This window comes from Pelophylax lessonae, assembly GCF_965119305.1.
Source record: "Pelophylax lessonae genome assembly, chromosome: 1".
NCBI lineage: Eukaryota > Metazoa > Chordata > Amphibia > Anura > Ranidae > Pelophylax > Pelophylax lessonae.
The window spans coordinates 640,933,126-640,948,883 of NC_138768.1; the positions used below are offsets into that span (position 1 = coordinate 640,933,126).

At 42.8% G+C, this 15,758-nt stretch overlaps 1 protein-coding gene across 1 annotated transcript; it reads left to right on the forward strand.

The window, feature by feature from the left end:
• Positions 1 to 1,642: 1,642 nt before the first annotated feature.
• LOC309548889 (uncharacterized protein) lies at positions 1,643 to 15,509 on the forward strand (the record flags this gene model as incomplete). Its single annotated transcript, XM_082248817.1, has 3 exons — positions 1,643 to 1,750; positions 6,368 to 6,949; positions 15,468 to 15,509. 3 exons carry the CDS (start codon positions 1,643 to 1,645, stop codon positions 15,507 to 15,509), a joined length of 732 nt encoding a protein of 243 aa, XP_082104943.1.
• Positions 15,510 to 15,758: the final 249 nt, after the last annotated feature.

A 15,758-nucleotide genomic window follows, 5' to 3' on the forward strand; every position in this document is an offset into this window, starting at 1 on the left:
GAAGAGGTAGGGGATTCCTGTATTCTGGACATCATCTCAAGAGGGTATCGATTGGAGTTCGAAAGAAGACCACCTCAAGCCCCTTTTGTGCAAACTCGTGTTTTACTCGGTCAGGAGAGGAGGCTTTGTTTATAAAGGAATTGCTAATGGTGCATATTGCCAGTTCCCAGAGAGGAATGGGGTCAGGGGGTGTATTCCCCCCTATTCCTAGTTACAAAGTCTTCAGGAGGGCTTCAGGTCCATCTTGGGCCTAAAATTCCTGAATTCCTTTATAAAGGTCCTGACTTTCAAGATGGAGTCTTTGTAGACAATAATTTCTGTAGTAAAAAAAAAGGTGAGTGGGTGGCTTGGATTGATCTGGCAGATGCCTATCTACACGTACCTGTAGATGCAGTTCACTGCCGTTTTCTTTGCTTCGTGGTAGAAGGCTTTCATTTTCAGTTTCAATGTCTACCCTTCAGGATCTACACGGCTTCCAGAACTTTTTTGAAGGTCCTGTCAACAGTTATCGCGGTATTGAGGCTAGAAGGCATCCAAATATTTCACTATTTGGATGACATCTTGTTGCTAGCTCCCTCAAAAAGTCTGCTTCAAGAACATGTGGCCCTAACCTGCAACACACAAGTCACTTCCGGTGGTTAATCAATTATCAGAAAAGCCAGAAGAACCTCTTGCAGATTTTGGAGTATCTAGGCATCCAATTCAATACACTGAAAGGCCGGGTTTTTCTTCCTCAAATGAAGATTCCGGATATTCAGAACAAAACTAAAGTGGTGATGTCCAAATTGTTTCTGCTTGCGAGGGAGTGCATGCAGTACTCGGGCCTTCTATCTTAAACAATTTTGGTAGTGCCCTGGGCCAGATGGCAGAGAAAGAGGTTTCAATACAGTTTCCTCCACCAATGGGATCGTGGCTTTCTGACACAGAAGATCTTCATACCACGGCCGATATTATATTCCCTAGTATGGTGGATGGTGCCTCGCAATCTGTCGCAGGGAGCCCCACTCGAACCCCCGGAACCAGTAATCGTGACGACGGATGCCAGTCTGTTGCCAGTCTGTTGGGCTGGGAAGCTCACTGTTTGGGCCAACATGTACAAGAAAGGTGGAGAGTTCCTCTAGCATAAATTTCAAATCTCCTAAAATTGGAGGCTGATCCAGCCTGTTTTAAAGAAACAAGCGGTCAAAGTTCTTTTGGACAACATAACAGTAGCTTACGTGGCTCACCAGGGGGGCACCAGAAGTTTGCTGCTCCTCAGAGGGGCTTGTCAGATCTTCCTGTGGGAGGGAGAGAAATATCTGTTCGTTAACGGCGACCGATCTGGGTCGAAAATTCCTAGATCACAATGAATGGGGCCTCAATTCCAATATTCCTCAATATTTACACAGGATTTTAAAAGCTTGGGGAACACCGAAAGTAGACCTAATGGCACCAGAGAGGAATTTCCAACTCCTGTACTACTTCTCCCAGACCTGGCATCTGCAAGCCCTGGGTCAGAATGCTTTCTCCAAACCCTGGACTTTTCTTCTGTTTTATGTGTTTCCTCCTCTCCCGTTAATACTCAAGATCCTCTTAAAGAGGGAAAAAGTAGCGGCCATGGTGGTGTTCCCCTTCGGCCCATAAGGCAGTGGTTTCTATTGGCATGGAAGATGAAGATGTGTCAGCCGGTCCTTTTTCCGCCCTGTCCGGATCTCCAACTACAGAATGGCATGCATCATGCCAACCCCAGGAGACTAAAGTTAGCATTATGGTAATTGAGAGTATTAAACCCCTATATAGTGCACTGCACACCAAAGAATAGTACACCTATACCAAATACCAGTCCTGGAAAGGACTTTTGTGGTCCTATAACAGAGTGATTTGTGTCACTGAGAATCTATCCCTGCTCCCCACAGCAAACCTCTCGCTACACTGACAAAAGAGACAGTACACCTATACCAAATACCAGTCCTTAAAAGGATTTTTGTGGACCTTTAACAGAGCACTTTGTGTCAATGACAATCTGTCCCTGCTACACACAGCAAACCTCTCCCTACACTTGCAAAAGAGTCAGTACACCTATACCAAATACCAGTCCTTAAATGGACTTTTGTGGCCATAACAGAGCGATCTGTGTCACTGACTATCTGTCTCTGCTCCCCACAGCAAACCTCTCCTTACACTGACAAAAAGCAGAATGTAAAATGGCCGCCAGGTCAGGTCTATTTATAAGGTAGGGGGTAATTCCATGTGCTGAAATGTCTCAATTGGCTGTCCTGTTCCACCTGATGGCTGTGTCATGGGTCAAAGTTCTCCCCAATGTAAACAAATATGGCCGCCGCGAACAACGCCATATGTTTGCAAAATCGGCGGACTGCGAACGAGCAAAGTTTGCCGCGAACCACAAGGCCATCCCTACTTGGCAAAACAGCATTAGATCCATAGTCTCCCTATGCAATTGGACACAGTTTGGACATGGTTCCATGGCCATATTTCTTATACACACTTAAACATTAAAAAAAAAAAATGGCTTGTACTTCATCACGTTGATGTGTGTACTCTACATTGATCCATAGGCCTTTATTCAATATGCTGGCTTTTGCTTTCTGCAGTTCGCTTAGGTTCACACTGATGCTGTGCAGGATTCTCATCAATTTGGGTGTGTTTTCCACACTGCATCACAATCGCACTTCATTAATGTGATCCACTGCGGGTGTTAATGTTAGGTTAATGACACCCCAAAAATGGTTTGCAAAATGCAGTGCGATCACAGTATTTGCACCCATGTGATCCAATTCCAGTGCGGAAAAAAAAAAAAAAAGGCGCATGCACCTTTTTCGTGCAGGTGTGGTGCGATTTGAGCCATACAAAATAAATTGGCCCAAATCACACTGCAAACAATCACATGTGAGATGAACAGGAATGCAGTGTGATTCCTGTCCAAATCACATGCGATTCCCTGCACCACATCAGTGTGAACCTAGGCTGCACTATCTCTAGAGGTACACACCAGAGCTGCCCTGCTCTTCTTCTTCTGTTTGCTATGGTGCTGGAGCCACTGCTATCAGAACCAATCCAGACATAAGAAGTTTAAAGGTAACTCTATATCCCCAAAAATATCACTGACAACACTACCCTATTTTTGTCAAATCCTCTCACCTCACTTCCCAATGTAACCCGGCTGTTGTCCAGGTTGGAATCTATCTTAGTAATTAGGGTAAATGTAAAGCAAATCCAAAGTCCTGAACATCAGTCCTATGCAGCACTTGATCTTCTAGCTCTAGTCATCTTATTCTTTAAGTGTGAAACAATTACATCTACCATACCTTGGGATCTGCATTACATCTCAATATGACACATTATATACTGAAAATATCATGACCCTTTTACAACACATCAAGCAACTTTGTAAATCACTGAAACAATGCCAAACATAGTGGCTTGGCTGTATAATTGCATTCAAAATGTCTCTGCTTCCAACAATTTTGAATCCTACCAGAGTGTTACCAGTTGGACTCCTGCCTTTGTGCCTATTTCAAAAGCCTTCAGTTACTTTATTTAGGGGGACCCCGCTTTTCTGGAAATCTGCTTTTTTAGCAAATGTGCTTTGGCAGATCATGTGTACCTCATATATCTTACTACTATTATATGGCTCAAGTAGCTTCCATACTTTCTCATCAAACTACTCCTGGGACTCCTTTCTGGGTTAGGCTGAAAGCAGTGGAAATTGCTCCCATTTTTATTGATGCCTTGTGATCTTCATAAAAAAATACATAGACAATATGGTACACAGTCAAATATTCAGGCAAATTAGCCTCTCCAAGCCTTCCATTAGTTGCTATTGTATATAATCTAGACCTCTCCCCAGTCTATGGGAAACCTTAAATTAGTTGTGCCTGGTGGAAACCTGTCAATTTGCCCAACTAAGCCCCCTTTCACACAGGGGAGTCCGTCAGCGGACTCGGCTTTTCTCAGCGGGGGATCGACCTGTCTGTCCGTTCTCATCCGATCCCATCCCATCCCATCCGCTGGACGGATGGAAAATGGGGTTTCCATCCATCCAGATTTGATGGATCGGATTGGATGTCAGTAGACATGTCTCCGCTGACATCCAATGCCCCATAGAGATGCATGGGGCATCCGCTCATATCCACCAAAAAAACGGACAGGCGGATCTGAACAGTCCGCCTGTGTGAAAGGGGCCTAACAGTTAAGATTCTACTCAGCTACACATGGTACCTATTTTAATCTAGAATACTTTTTTTATTCCCCATAAGGACTTGGTATGAATTGAATCTGTTGAAAGTGAGCCTATAGTTTTTCCAAATCATGCACTGGTCTATTAACTTAAGGCCCGTACACACGTACCGATCGTCAGCCGACAGAACGTCCTACAAATGTTCGCGGCTGGCGTGTTTGTTGTTTGTCTGTTGAAAAGTGCTCAAAACTTGCCCAGGACATTTGTCTGCCGACAGAAAATGACGTCACTACGTTCCACGCACGTTCGCCGCTACAAAAGAGGAAGTGAGTGTTTGGCCGTGACCCTTCTGGGCATCTCGCGCTGATTTCGGTAGCATTTGTTTGGTTGACGACATTTCGCTATTTTCCGAGACATCGTTCGAGAATTTATTATGGCGACCGTGAATTCGTCCGTTGCTGTCGTTAGTGTTGGAGTTTTGGCTCTGAGACGACGTACGAGCAATAGGAAGAAGAAGCGGACCTCCTGGACGAAAAATTGGTTGCTTAACCGTGATCAATTTTCTCATATGTCCTTGCTGAGGGAGCTCCAGGAAAATAATCCTGATGACTTCAGGAATTATTTGAGGATGACGGATCCCATCTTTTACCGTCTTCTTGCCCTGGTGTCCCCCTATATTCTGAAGCAGGATACTTGTATGCGGCTTGCAATTACTCCTGAGCAAAGGTTAATTGCGACGTTGAGGTATCTTGCAACAGGGAGAAGCCTGCAGGATCTGAAGTTCACCACAGGCATCTCCCCCCAAGCACTTGGAGTCATCATCCCTGAGACCTGCTCTGCCATCATCAAGGTCTTGCAGAAGGACTATATCAAGGTATGTTTGATTTTTTACATTACATGTATTAGTTGTTTCACCAGAATTATTAGGTTTTTGGATGTACAGCAATTGACACAGGCCATTATTTTGTAACTACCCTCTGTCCGCATGCACATAGTAGTAAAGATGTAGATTATGTTAACCATTTGTAAAATTACCCACTAACCACCCCAGCATTTTCTCCTATGTGTCCCTAAACGCATTGCCTGTTAACAGTATTTTTAATTTGGGTCATTTTATTACTTTTTCTCAAACAATTATTCCTTGGCCAATGTTTTATTACCTAGTTTATGATTTATCTAAAATACATCAGTCCATCCATTCCCACCTATGATTGTGTATGTTTATGTAATGATGTTAAAACCTTCACTGACCTTAAGCCCTTATTGATGTATAAATGCCCAGTTTTACTTACCCATCCCCCACCCACATGCTAAATCTCAAGCTCAAGCTCTGAGGTCTTCAAACTACGGCCCTCCAGTTGTTCAGGAACTACAATTTCCATCATGCCTAGTCATGTCTGTGAATGTCATAGAATTACAAGGCCTCATGGGATGTGTAGTTCTGCAACAGCTGGAGGGCCATAGTTTGTAAATCTCTGCTCTAGCTGGTGAGTATAATGGGCCATACACACTATAAGATTGTCAGAACAATTTATCCTTCCGATTTACCTAAACCAAATAATATGAGGTCCAACAAACACTTTAAAATCCTATGCTATTGCTATGTGATATGGTTCATATGTTAATCGCTATATCTAGGGATCTCTTGTGCCATTTCTTGTGCCTTCTCTTGTGCCTTCTTCTTCTCAAACTAGGTCACCTCCCAAAACCACGTTGCCTACTGTCTATGGATGACGGACTTCCACCCCCCCTCCCCCTTTTTCAACTTACTATGTTTTAACATATATTGTTTATTTCAACGTTTGGTTGGTACATGTTTGAACGTGCGGTTTGTCACTGTAATACTGAACGTATTCCTCTGTTTGTTGCATTTTGAAACTTCAATAAAAAAATATAAAAAAAAAAAAATCCTATGCAATCTGGTAGGCCCTTGCACTACATAGAAAAGGTAAATCTGCAGGAAAAAGTCTTCAGAGAATCTTATAGTGTGTATGGCCCTTTACAATATAAGAACAATAGGAGGTTGAAAATAAATGTATGTATATGTTACATCCCCTAATCCAAACGTTTGCCTTCCTGTTGTTTATATTTATAACAAGTTGCATAGGCATTTAACAGACAACTGTGTGTGTAATTAATAATGTGATGTGCTCAAGCACTAATTTTTATTTTTTTTTTGTTTCCCCACAGTTTCCTTCAAACGCAGAGCAATGGCTGGAGATTTCTGCTCAATTTCTGGAGAAGTGGAATTTTCCCAATTGTGGGGGTGCTATTAATGGGAAGCACGTCCGCATTGTCCCCCCTCCGAATTCCGGCACATTTTATTATAATTATAAAGGTTTTTTTAGTATAGTCATGCTAGCCATAGTTAATGCAAACTATGAGTTTATTTATTTGGATATTGGCAAAAATGGCCGCAATTCGGATGGGGGAGTTATTGAGCAGACGGAGTTCGCTCGTCGTCTAAAGAACGGCACTCTGAACCTGCCATCCAGGGAGCAAACTGTTGAGGGTATGAGCTTTGTGTTTATCGCAGATGATGCTTTTGCGCTTGGGGAGCATCTCATGAAGCCCTACCCTCAGAGGAACCTCACCCCCGACCAAAGGATTTACAACTACCGGTTGTCCAGAGCTCGCAGAGTTGTGGAGAATGCCTTCGGGATAATGGCCAACTGGTTCCGGATATTCCTGACGTCCATACACCTGGCACTGTACAAAGTGGATAATGTGGTCTTGTGTTGCTGCATTTTGCACAACTTCCTACGCAGGAATGTACACAATTATGTTTTGCAGCAACTGGATACAGACCCTGCTATGCCAGGTACAAGTGGAGAGGCCCAACCTCCAGACCAAGTGGAGTCCATGACGTCAATGCAAGTTGGACGGTCAGGATTGGCATCACACAGGGCCCGTCAGATCCGCCAGGAATATCTGGACTATTTCTTGGGGAGAGGAGCTGTGTCATGGCAGCAATCAATGTCACACACACATTAATGTTGTTAAAGATTTGACACACAAGATAAATGTCAGCGATCTATTATTTTAGAACACATTAAACAAAAATTGCTATGATTCTGTATTGTGGATTCTAATCATTTGGGCACATATGGCCAACATAATTTTTGGTGTAAATCATGTGTTATATATGTGTGACTTTGGAAGGGTTAATACATTCATCATTGGGTTTCTTTGCTGTAGTCTCTCACCAGCTGATCCAAAGTGATGATGGCCATGTGTTATTTTTTAGCCAGTGGTGTAAATACAAGGGCCTTCTGCACCCCATAAAATTTCCACAAACCCTCTCACATTGAGAACTAGGTCACACCCAAGGTTCATCTAATGTCATCTTACATTGGTGGTCATTGTCCAGAAGGTGCCCATACTATATATTTCATATAATACATTAGGGTATTAACAACGTACCTACACCTGTTATGTTGTATTCATTTATGACATCCTTCTCACTGCCCACCAATGTTAGAATATTTCAGTGTTATGTGAAACTTGATCATTGTTCATCTCAAAGTGTTATATATATATAGGTAATGGAAAGTGAATTAGAGCAACGAACAAGCAATACACTATAGATTACACTGATCTCCCTACACTGATTGCTACTGGCAATATCAATGCCATATTGAATCCTAGGACTGCTAGTACCTTGAGTGTTGAGTCACACTTATGCGATGTGGGAAGTCTGCGACTTTGCAGCCTTCCAGCATTGCATAAGGGTGACCCGCCACTTACTTTTTGCACAGGATTGTATTCCACAAGTGTTAAGCACTGTGCGATCCAATCCAGATTCATCCGAAATAAAGGGTCACGTGCGACTTGTATGCGTGCTCATTGCGAATGTAGCCATACAAAGTGTATATGTCTCAATTCACACTGCACATCTGATGGCATGTAATATCGTAGCGCACTGCTCCTTTATTACATGCGATCAGATGTTCATGCGAAAATCATCTATACAGTTTGTATGGCTCAATTCGCACTGCACTCGCACAAAAGTCGCACATGATGCATTTATTCAGCCGCATCAGGATAGGATCGCACAGTCGTTCAAACTTGTGTGATCCGATCCTGTGTGAAATGTCAGATCGCACTGTGATATGCGTTAAAACTGGGGGTATCTTTAACATTTCATTGACACCTCCAGCAACTCGCATATGGCAGTGTCCAAAATGCTTTCATTAACGTGTAAATATGGGAATAGGACAGCCATCATACATTTAGTGCTTCTTTACACAGCTTTAGACCTCGACCCCCCAACGAAAGTCTAATAAAGAATTGAACACACATTGTTGAATGTAAAAATGTTTTAGTATCAAACATTCACAGGGTTAGGGTTAGGGTTAGGGTTAGGGTGGTGTAAAGTGCTTTTCCCAAACTTGGGTACACTCTTTAACATCTGAGTGTCATAAAACTGGCATAAAAGATTATATAAAATTTTGAACATCAGGAACATCCCAATACAAACATTAAAAACTTTTAAATTTTTTTTTTTAGAATTTGCCAAGCATGTCCACAAAATCACGCATTTTGGTTTGCAATGCCGTTGCAGTCTCCTTTATTTGCTCTAGGTCTGAGCAGCATTGAAGAGCCTCACGGGTCAATTTGGCCAAAGTGCAACTATGTAATACATGATCTGGAAAATAAAATACAACGGAGTCAATGTGAATCACCTACATGAGGTCATAATAGAGAAACATTTGGTGTGCAGGTAATCTTAAAATCCTCTCGAGTTAATACCTACCCTGTTCTTATGCTCTTTTGCCCTAGGCTCTTCTTCTTCCTCCTGTCCTCCTCCAATGTTGTTGCTGATGATTCTGACGGTCTCCTGAGCTTACTATATATTCATTAGGGGTGTGAACACATGATGACATCATTGTGAGGGCATGGTCGTAATGTATATATATTAAGATGCAGAGACCAGAGACAGGCAAAATGCACGGCAACAGCATCGGAGGAGGACAGGAGGAAGAAGAAGAGCCTAGGGCAAAAGAGCAGACAACATAAGAGCAGAAGATTGGACAGCAGAAGACTGGAGAGGAGAAGATCCAAAGAGCAGAGTGGAGAAGACCGGATGAAGATCTTTAAGAACATTTCATAAACGTCTCCTGTCGTTATTCACATACACTTCCATTTATGTGGTTAATGTGTAGGGGTACTATGTACCCCATACCCATTCACATAGTGATTGGGGTCTGGGATCTGGGGGCCACCCTTTGTTAAAGGTTGCTTCCAAAGTCCTAGGAACCCCCTGGCCGCATGACCCCCCAAAACCACCAGACAGGGTTGTGGGGATGAGGCCCTTGTCCTCCTCTACATGGGAGCAAGGTGCTTTTGGGTGTGCGGTGCAGAGGCCCCCTGGCCCAAAGCAATAAAACCCCCCCATGTTGAGGGCATGTGTCCTGCTGTGGTCCAGGGGGTGTTTGGTCCGCTGGCTCGTTCTCTTTCCTGGCCTGACAAGCTGCATGCTTGGATAAGGGTCTGGTAGGGGTTTTGGGGGTAACCCATGCTGTCTTTTTGTTGTGGGCATACCCTCAAACTCAATACCACACACCAAAGGCCTGGTTGTGAACTTGGGGGGGACACCCACGGTGAATTATTCAATTTGTCTGTGTAGTTCCCCCTCAAAAATCTTCACAGCGCAAGTGGCCCCGCAAGTCAGAGCATCCTGATCCAACTTACGGTGCCACTTCCATTCAAATAAAGAGGCTCCCATAGGGAACTAGTGTTGACAATTGGAGGCTACAAATAACACTGATAAAAATCATTATGAAAAAACCTACGTGGGCACACAACTGGCTCTCTGACACTTGGTCCTGGATCCTCCACAGTTTTGGAAGTGGCTTCCACGCTTCTTGCCAAGTTGCCAGGAGATCGGGGTTCTGACATGGCTGGGGATGCCACATCCTGGCATGACGCAACATCTGCAATGTAAATTTGTAAGGGAATACAAGAATATAAGGTTAAACAATCATTGCAAATACACATATTTCTATGATCCCACTACACAAAAATCTGTGCCTACCAACCTTCTTGTTGCTCTGGTGTCTGGTCACTTGTTGGCTCCACCAGGATTATTTCCGGAATAATGTCTTCATCTACATAATACAAAAAAGTTGCCATATCATAAAAGTCACAAGAGGTACATTTGTTAGGACATGGTGCCCTGCTTGATAGCTCTTTTAGTAACAAATATGAAGACATGTACATGGTTATCTACAAAAAATATGGTACATTAATGTTTGACTGTGCATAGGAACCAATTACCTTTAGTGGAATCTGTGCCACCATCTGGGCCCATGTCCTCATCTTCTTCCACAACTGTCGATGGAGCTGCCAAACCTCTCCTCCTCCTTTCCCATAGTTTGGCATGGAGTTTTCGTTTTTCTCCTATTTAAAGGTTTGATTAATAATCTGTGATTAATAGGAATGTTTGCAGAGAAGATTCGTGCAGGAAAGAACGTTCGTTGCAACACAATACATATATTTTTAACTATGGCTTCCTGACTTTTAATGTCATATACTAAAACATCAACAATAGATCGATCTAATCACGACATGACAACTAAAATGAGTAATCTAACTTTTTACATAGACATTATAATCTAGACATGTTAATACAACATACACAAAATTATAAAAAACATATTGCATGTTTAAAAAAATAAATAAAAAATAAAACTTACTTTTTTTCAAAATCCGATGGATTTGGCCCAGCTGATCCTGCTCACGGTGTTTCAGGTCAGAACACCGTTTCCTAATTTGATCTTTCGATCGCTCCACACCGAATTTTTTTAGCAAACAGGCCACCACCTTATCCATGATGCCATCTTTCCTGGCATTGGGCCGGTCGTAATTTGCCAACTTGCCATCATAGTCCATTTTTTCTAAAATGGAGACCATCTCCACCATTTCTGGCTTTGTCATGGGTGTAGCCCTTGATTTTCTGGTGGCCCAATCACTTCGGCCCCCACTTGATGAACTCTGAGATCTTTCAGACATTCTTCTTGATTAAAAGATTGTTCCACTGCTTCAGGTGTGTGTGTCGCATGTAGGCCTGATCTTCAGCACGTACACACCCCTGCACAAGCCCGCCACTGGAGGAGGAGTTGACGCATGCTCTGTATTTAAAGGACGCCAGATCTTTCGGCCGACGATTCGCTAGCGGACATATCGAGGGTTGGAGCACGATCGAGCGGCGAATCACGACTTTTCCCCACAAACAAAGGTACGACTATTTTAATAGAAAGTGTGTGTTTTGGGCCCTATACAGCTTTTACTATGAATATCTTTATTATGTCCCAAAATACATGCTATTTTAATATGTTTTGTGTTGTGTTGTGTCTTGCAGGCATATACTGTCCTGCAAAATGGTGGACAATTACACCACACACAACTTTCTCATCAGTTTCATTGATGATTTCAGGCAACTGCCCTGTTTGTGGAAAGTCAAGTGGGCAGAATATAAAAATAAGAAACTAAAACAACAGGCCATTGAACACCTAGTGGCCTTCTACAAGCCCGTCTGTCCTGGGGCAAATGTGGAGTATGTACGGCGAAAAATTAACAGCATTCGCAGTGCCTACAGGCGGGAGGTTAAGAAAATTGAGGATACCACCAAGTCTGGAGCAGGTGCACAGAATGTACATGTACCACGGCTGTGGTACTTTGATAACCTGCGATTCCTGGTAGACACCTTGGAATCGAGGCCATCCATCTCAACACTGCCTTCGACTTCGGCAGAGGGCTCAGTGTCAGTTGATCCAAGCCAGGATGAAGATATCCTGGAGGAGAGTTTTACTCAGGTATGGCATTTCACTATATATTGTCTGCTAAAATTTAATCATGTAACAAAATTATAAGCTAAAGCATAATTGACCCTTTATGTAAACTGGCATAGCAAGGGGTTGGCATGACAGGCAACCGCCAGGGGCGCAGGCCAAGGGGGGTGGGTCACAAAAACATTGGCATTGTTTTAATGATTTTTTGAACAATCCACTCAGCCTGCACACCCCAGAACCCACAGTTTGCAGGCGGATTCATGCAGGTGTAAAACATTGAGAGCTGCTTCATGCAGGTGTAAAACATTGAGAGCAGCTGAGCCAAAAGACCAGGAGACTGAGACTGCCTCTCACTGCATCCCCAGCACACCTCTGGTCTTACAAACACTGCTGCATCCCCAGCACACCTCTGGTCCTAACAAACACTGCTGTAGCCTCAGCATTCCTCCGGCTCAACCTTTTTTAAAACAAAACTAACAAACGAACAGCTCCTGCAAATGATACATCCATCCTTGCTTCCATGTCTCTGGTCTCTCACTGTGGGTCAGCAAGGCAGGTGGCTCCCTTATTCATGTTTTCCTGCAACGCTTCACCCTTAATGCCCTACATCAAGCCCTCTGCAAGTTCAGGCCCCTCTCTCTCTGCAACCCCCCTCCTCTCTCTCTCACATCCCCTCTTTCTCTCCCTCTCTCTATCTCTCACCCCTCTCTTTCTTGTTTTTCACACCTGAGACAATGATTGCCCACTAGAGAGATCTACACTGGGCAAACAAGGGACAAATGAAAAACATTTAATGCCCTTTTATATTTTTTTTTTGGGGGGGTTACATTTTTACATTGATCTTGGGGGAGGGGGGGGGGGTTGTTGCCAAATACAGCTCCTCAACAAGGGCACTGGAGACCCTAGATACGCCACTGTATGTAAAGTCTGCTATTTGTTCACAATAATATAACAAACATGCATTTTTATATACACTATAACATTTTAAACAATTGTTCATTTCATCAACAGGGAAGTGTCACTGAGGAGGAGGCAGGTTGCAGCCAGGAGCCTGGGGAGCCTGCGGAGCCTGAGGAGCCTGTGGAACTCTTTCCACCACCACCTCCTCCTGCCAAACGGAGGCAAAAGAGGAAACACATCGACGACATCACCGATGAATTTATACAGGAGGCCACCATAGCCCTATGTCGCCAACCCGGAGGCCAATGAGTCCTTCGGCAACATGACAGGCAAAATTTTAGATAAGGTGGACCTCAGGCAGAGTCAGTATGCCAGAAAAATTATTCTGGATGTGCTGCAAAACGCTGAAAATGGCATCCTTAATGAGCACAGCCATGCATGCCAGGAGCACCCATGCCCTCCACCTCCACCTCCACAACAGCCACCACCTCGCCAAATGCCACATGGCCAGTGGCAATATGGCCAGCAGGATCCAAACCTGCCCTCATGGCAACCTGATTACAGTTACCAGCAACTTTAATTTTTGTAACCCCCTATTATTTATTTTACCCCTGTTTGGCAGTTTCTAATTTAATTTAGTCCAAATGGACCTTTTTTATGTTTTTTTTTTTTATACGGAGAGTATTGATGTTTTGATGTTAGTCTGGTAGGGAAAGTGGATTCAACTTAACTGTATTTGATGGTGGCGTAGCTGGTAGAATACCAGACCTGCAGTTGCAGTGGTTGTGAGATTAAATTTTTTGGCCAACGGGTGTTTTAAAAGTGGAATATTATAATAAATAATACATTGCTAGCAGGACGAGATATTTTTTAGTTTGTTGAGATCAAAGTTATTTATATATATATATATATATATATATATATATATATATATATATATATATAGGCACTTCCTTCAGTTTATATCAGTTTATGTCAGTATTGCTGAAAAAAATGGCATGGAACCCCCCCCCCAGTCCATACCAGGCCTCTCGGGTCTGGTATGGATTTTGCCAAAATTAGAAAACAAAATGGTGTGGGGTTCCCCCTACAATCCATACCAGACCCTTAACCAAGCACACAGCCTGGCTGGCCAGGATGGGGGTGGGGGGGAGAGAGCGCCCCCCCCTCCTGAACCATACCAGGCCACATGGCCTCAACATGGGGGGTGGGTGCTTTGCCCCCCCCACCCAAAAGCACCTTGCCCCCATGTTGATGGGGACAGGGGTCTCTTCCCCACAACTCTGGGCTGTGGTTGTGGGGGTCTGCAGGGGAAGCTTATCGGAATCTGGAAATCCTCTTTAACAAGGGGACCCCCAGATCCCACCCCCCCTATGTGAATGGATATTGATTACATGGTACCCCTACCCATTCACCAAAAAAGTGTACAAAAAAATAATGACAAAAGCCAGTTTTGGAAAAGTCTTTTATTAAAAAATAAAAAAATACTGTCCCCCGATGATCAGTCCGCCCGAAAAATAGAAAAAAAAAAAAAAGAAGCAGCTCTTGCTTCTCTGCTTCCCGTGGAATGAGCTGTTTTGATTTTGACAGTTCTTATATAGTGACCTGATGTCACAAGCCGTCCCTCTCTCTGGCTAACTAGCTTCTATCTGAGTTTGACAGCTCTTTTATAGGGCTCTGATGTCGCCCCATAATCCATTGCTTTAGGTGCAGTGAATAAATTACTGAGGCCAGTAATTTATTCAATGCACCTGAGCAATGGATTATGGGGAGCTGGTGATGACAGAGCCCTATAAAAGCTCTTTCACTCTCAAATAGAGAATTGTTAGGCAGAGAGAGTTATAGGTTACTCAGCTGCCTTGGTGGGGTAGCTGTTAGAATAACAGGCTAGCAAGTGAGAGGCTGTGGGTTTGAATCCTTGGACCATCAGGTGATTAATAGTCGCTTACATTTAAGCCTTTAAAATGAGGACTTGTGATTTTACATGTTTGCTAGAACATTTCCCCTGTTCGAGATGTTCTGGTGCAGGGGGGTGTTCGGCTCATCACTAATGTTAGGGTGTTTATGGATGCTTAAAACCGGATAGAGTGGTAGTGATTCAAGGGAGCAGGGCTCAGAGCTGAAGATACTGTATGTATGTAATGAATGTAAAGCAAATCAGCAAATCAGTGCATAATATGTCAACCCCATAGAAATAAAATAAAGCAATTTCTAAATAAATATAATTTTCTTCATCTTACTGATTTACCAGCATTTATTTTAACAGAAATTAAACAAACGACATACTATACGCACTACTCTTTTAGTTTAGCTTTTGTTATAACCTACACATTACACCAGAGCAGTGCTTTGACTTTAATACGTGAAAGTCAAACATCTCCATGTACCTTTTATTAAACATGACACATTGCAATATAATTAAAACTAAGATTATTTCCTGTAGATAAATTAACTTAGTGAAACAAAGGTGTTTATTTATTAAATAGCATCTCTGGAGTTCTAGCATTGTATCTTCTCTCCTGGGAAGGCTGTGATTACTTGCTTCCTTTTTTCTATGCCTGTTTGCTCTTTAATTTAAAACTGCCTTTCTCCTTTAGGAAACAGAATTTGATCAAAGAACAGTCTGCACTAGCAACTAAACAAATTACCTCTGTTATATTTCCCACACAGTGCTTTCTTGTTTTCCAACATTGCAAAAATAAATAAATAAATTTTGTGAACAATCTCTTGTGATGAATAGGTTATATTTAGAGTTAATTTGCTGCTATTGGCCCCTAAGCATCGTACCCAACTACTTTCAGAGTCTGTTAAGTATTAATAATAATAATTTGTGTTAAAATGTTGAGGTATTATAAATAATAATGATAATTTGTGTTAAAATTCTGTGT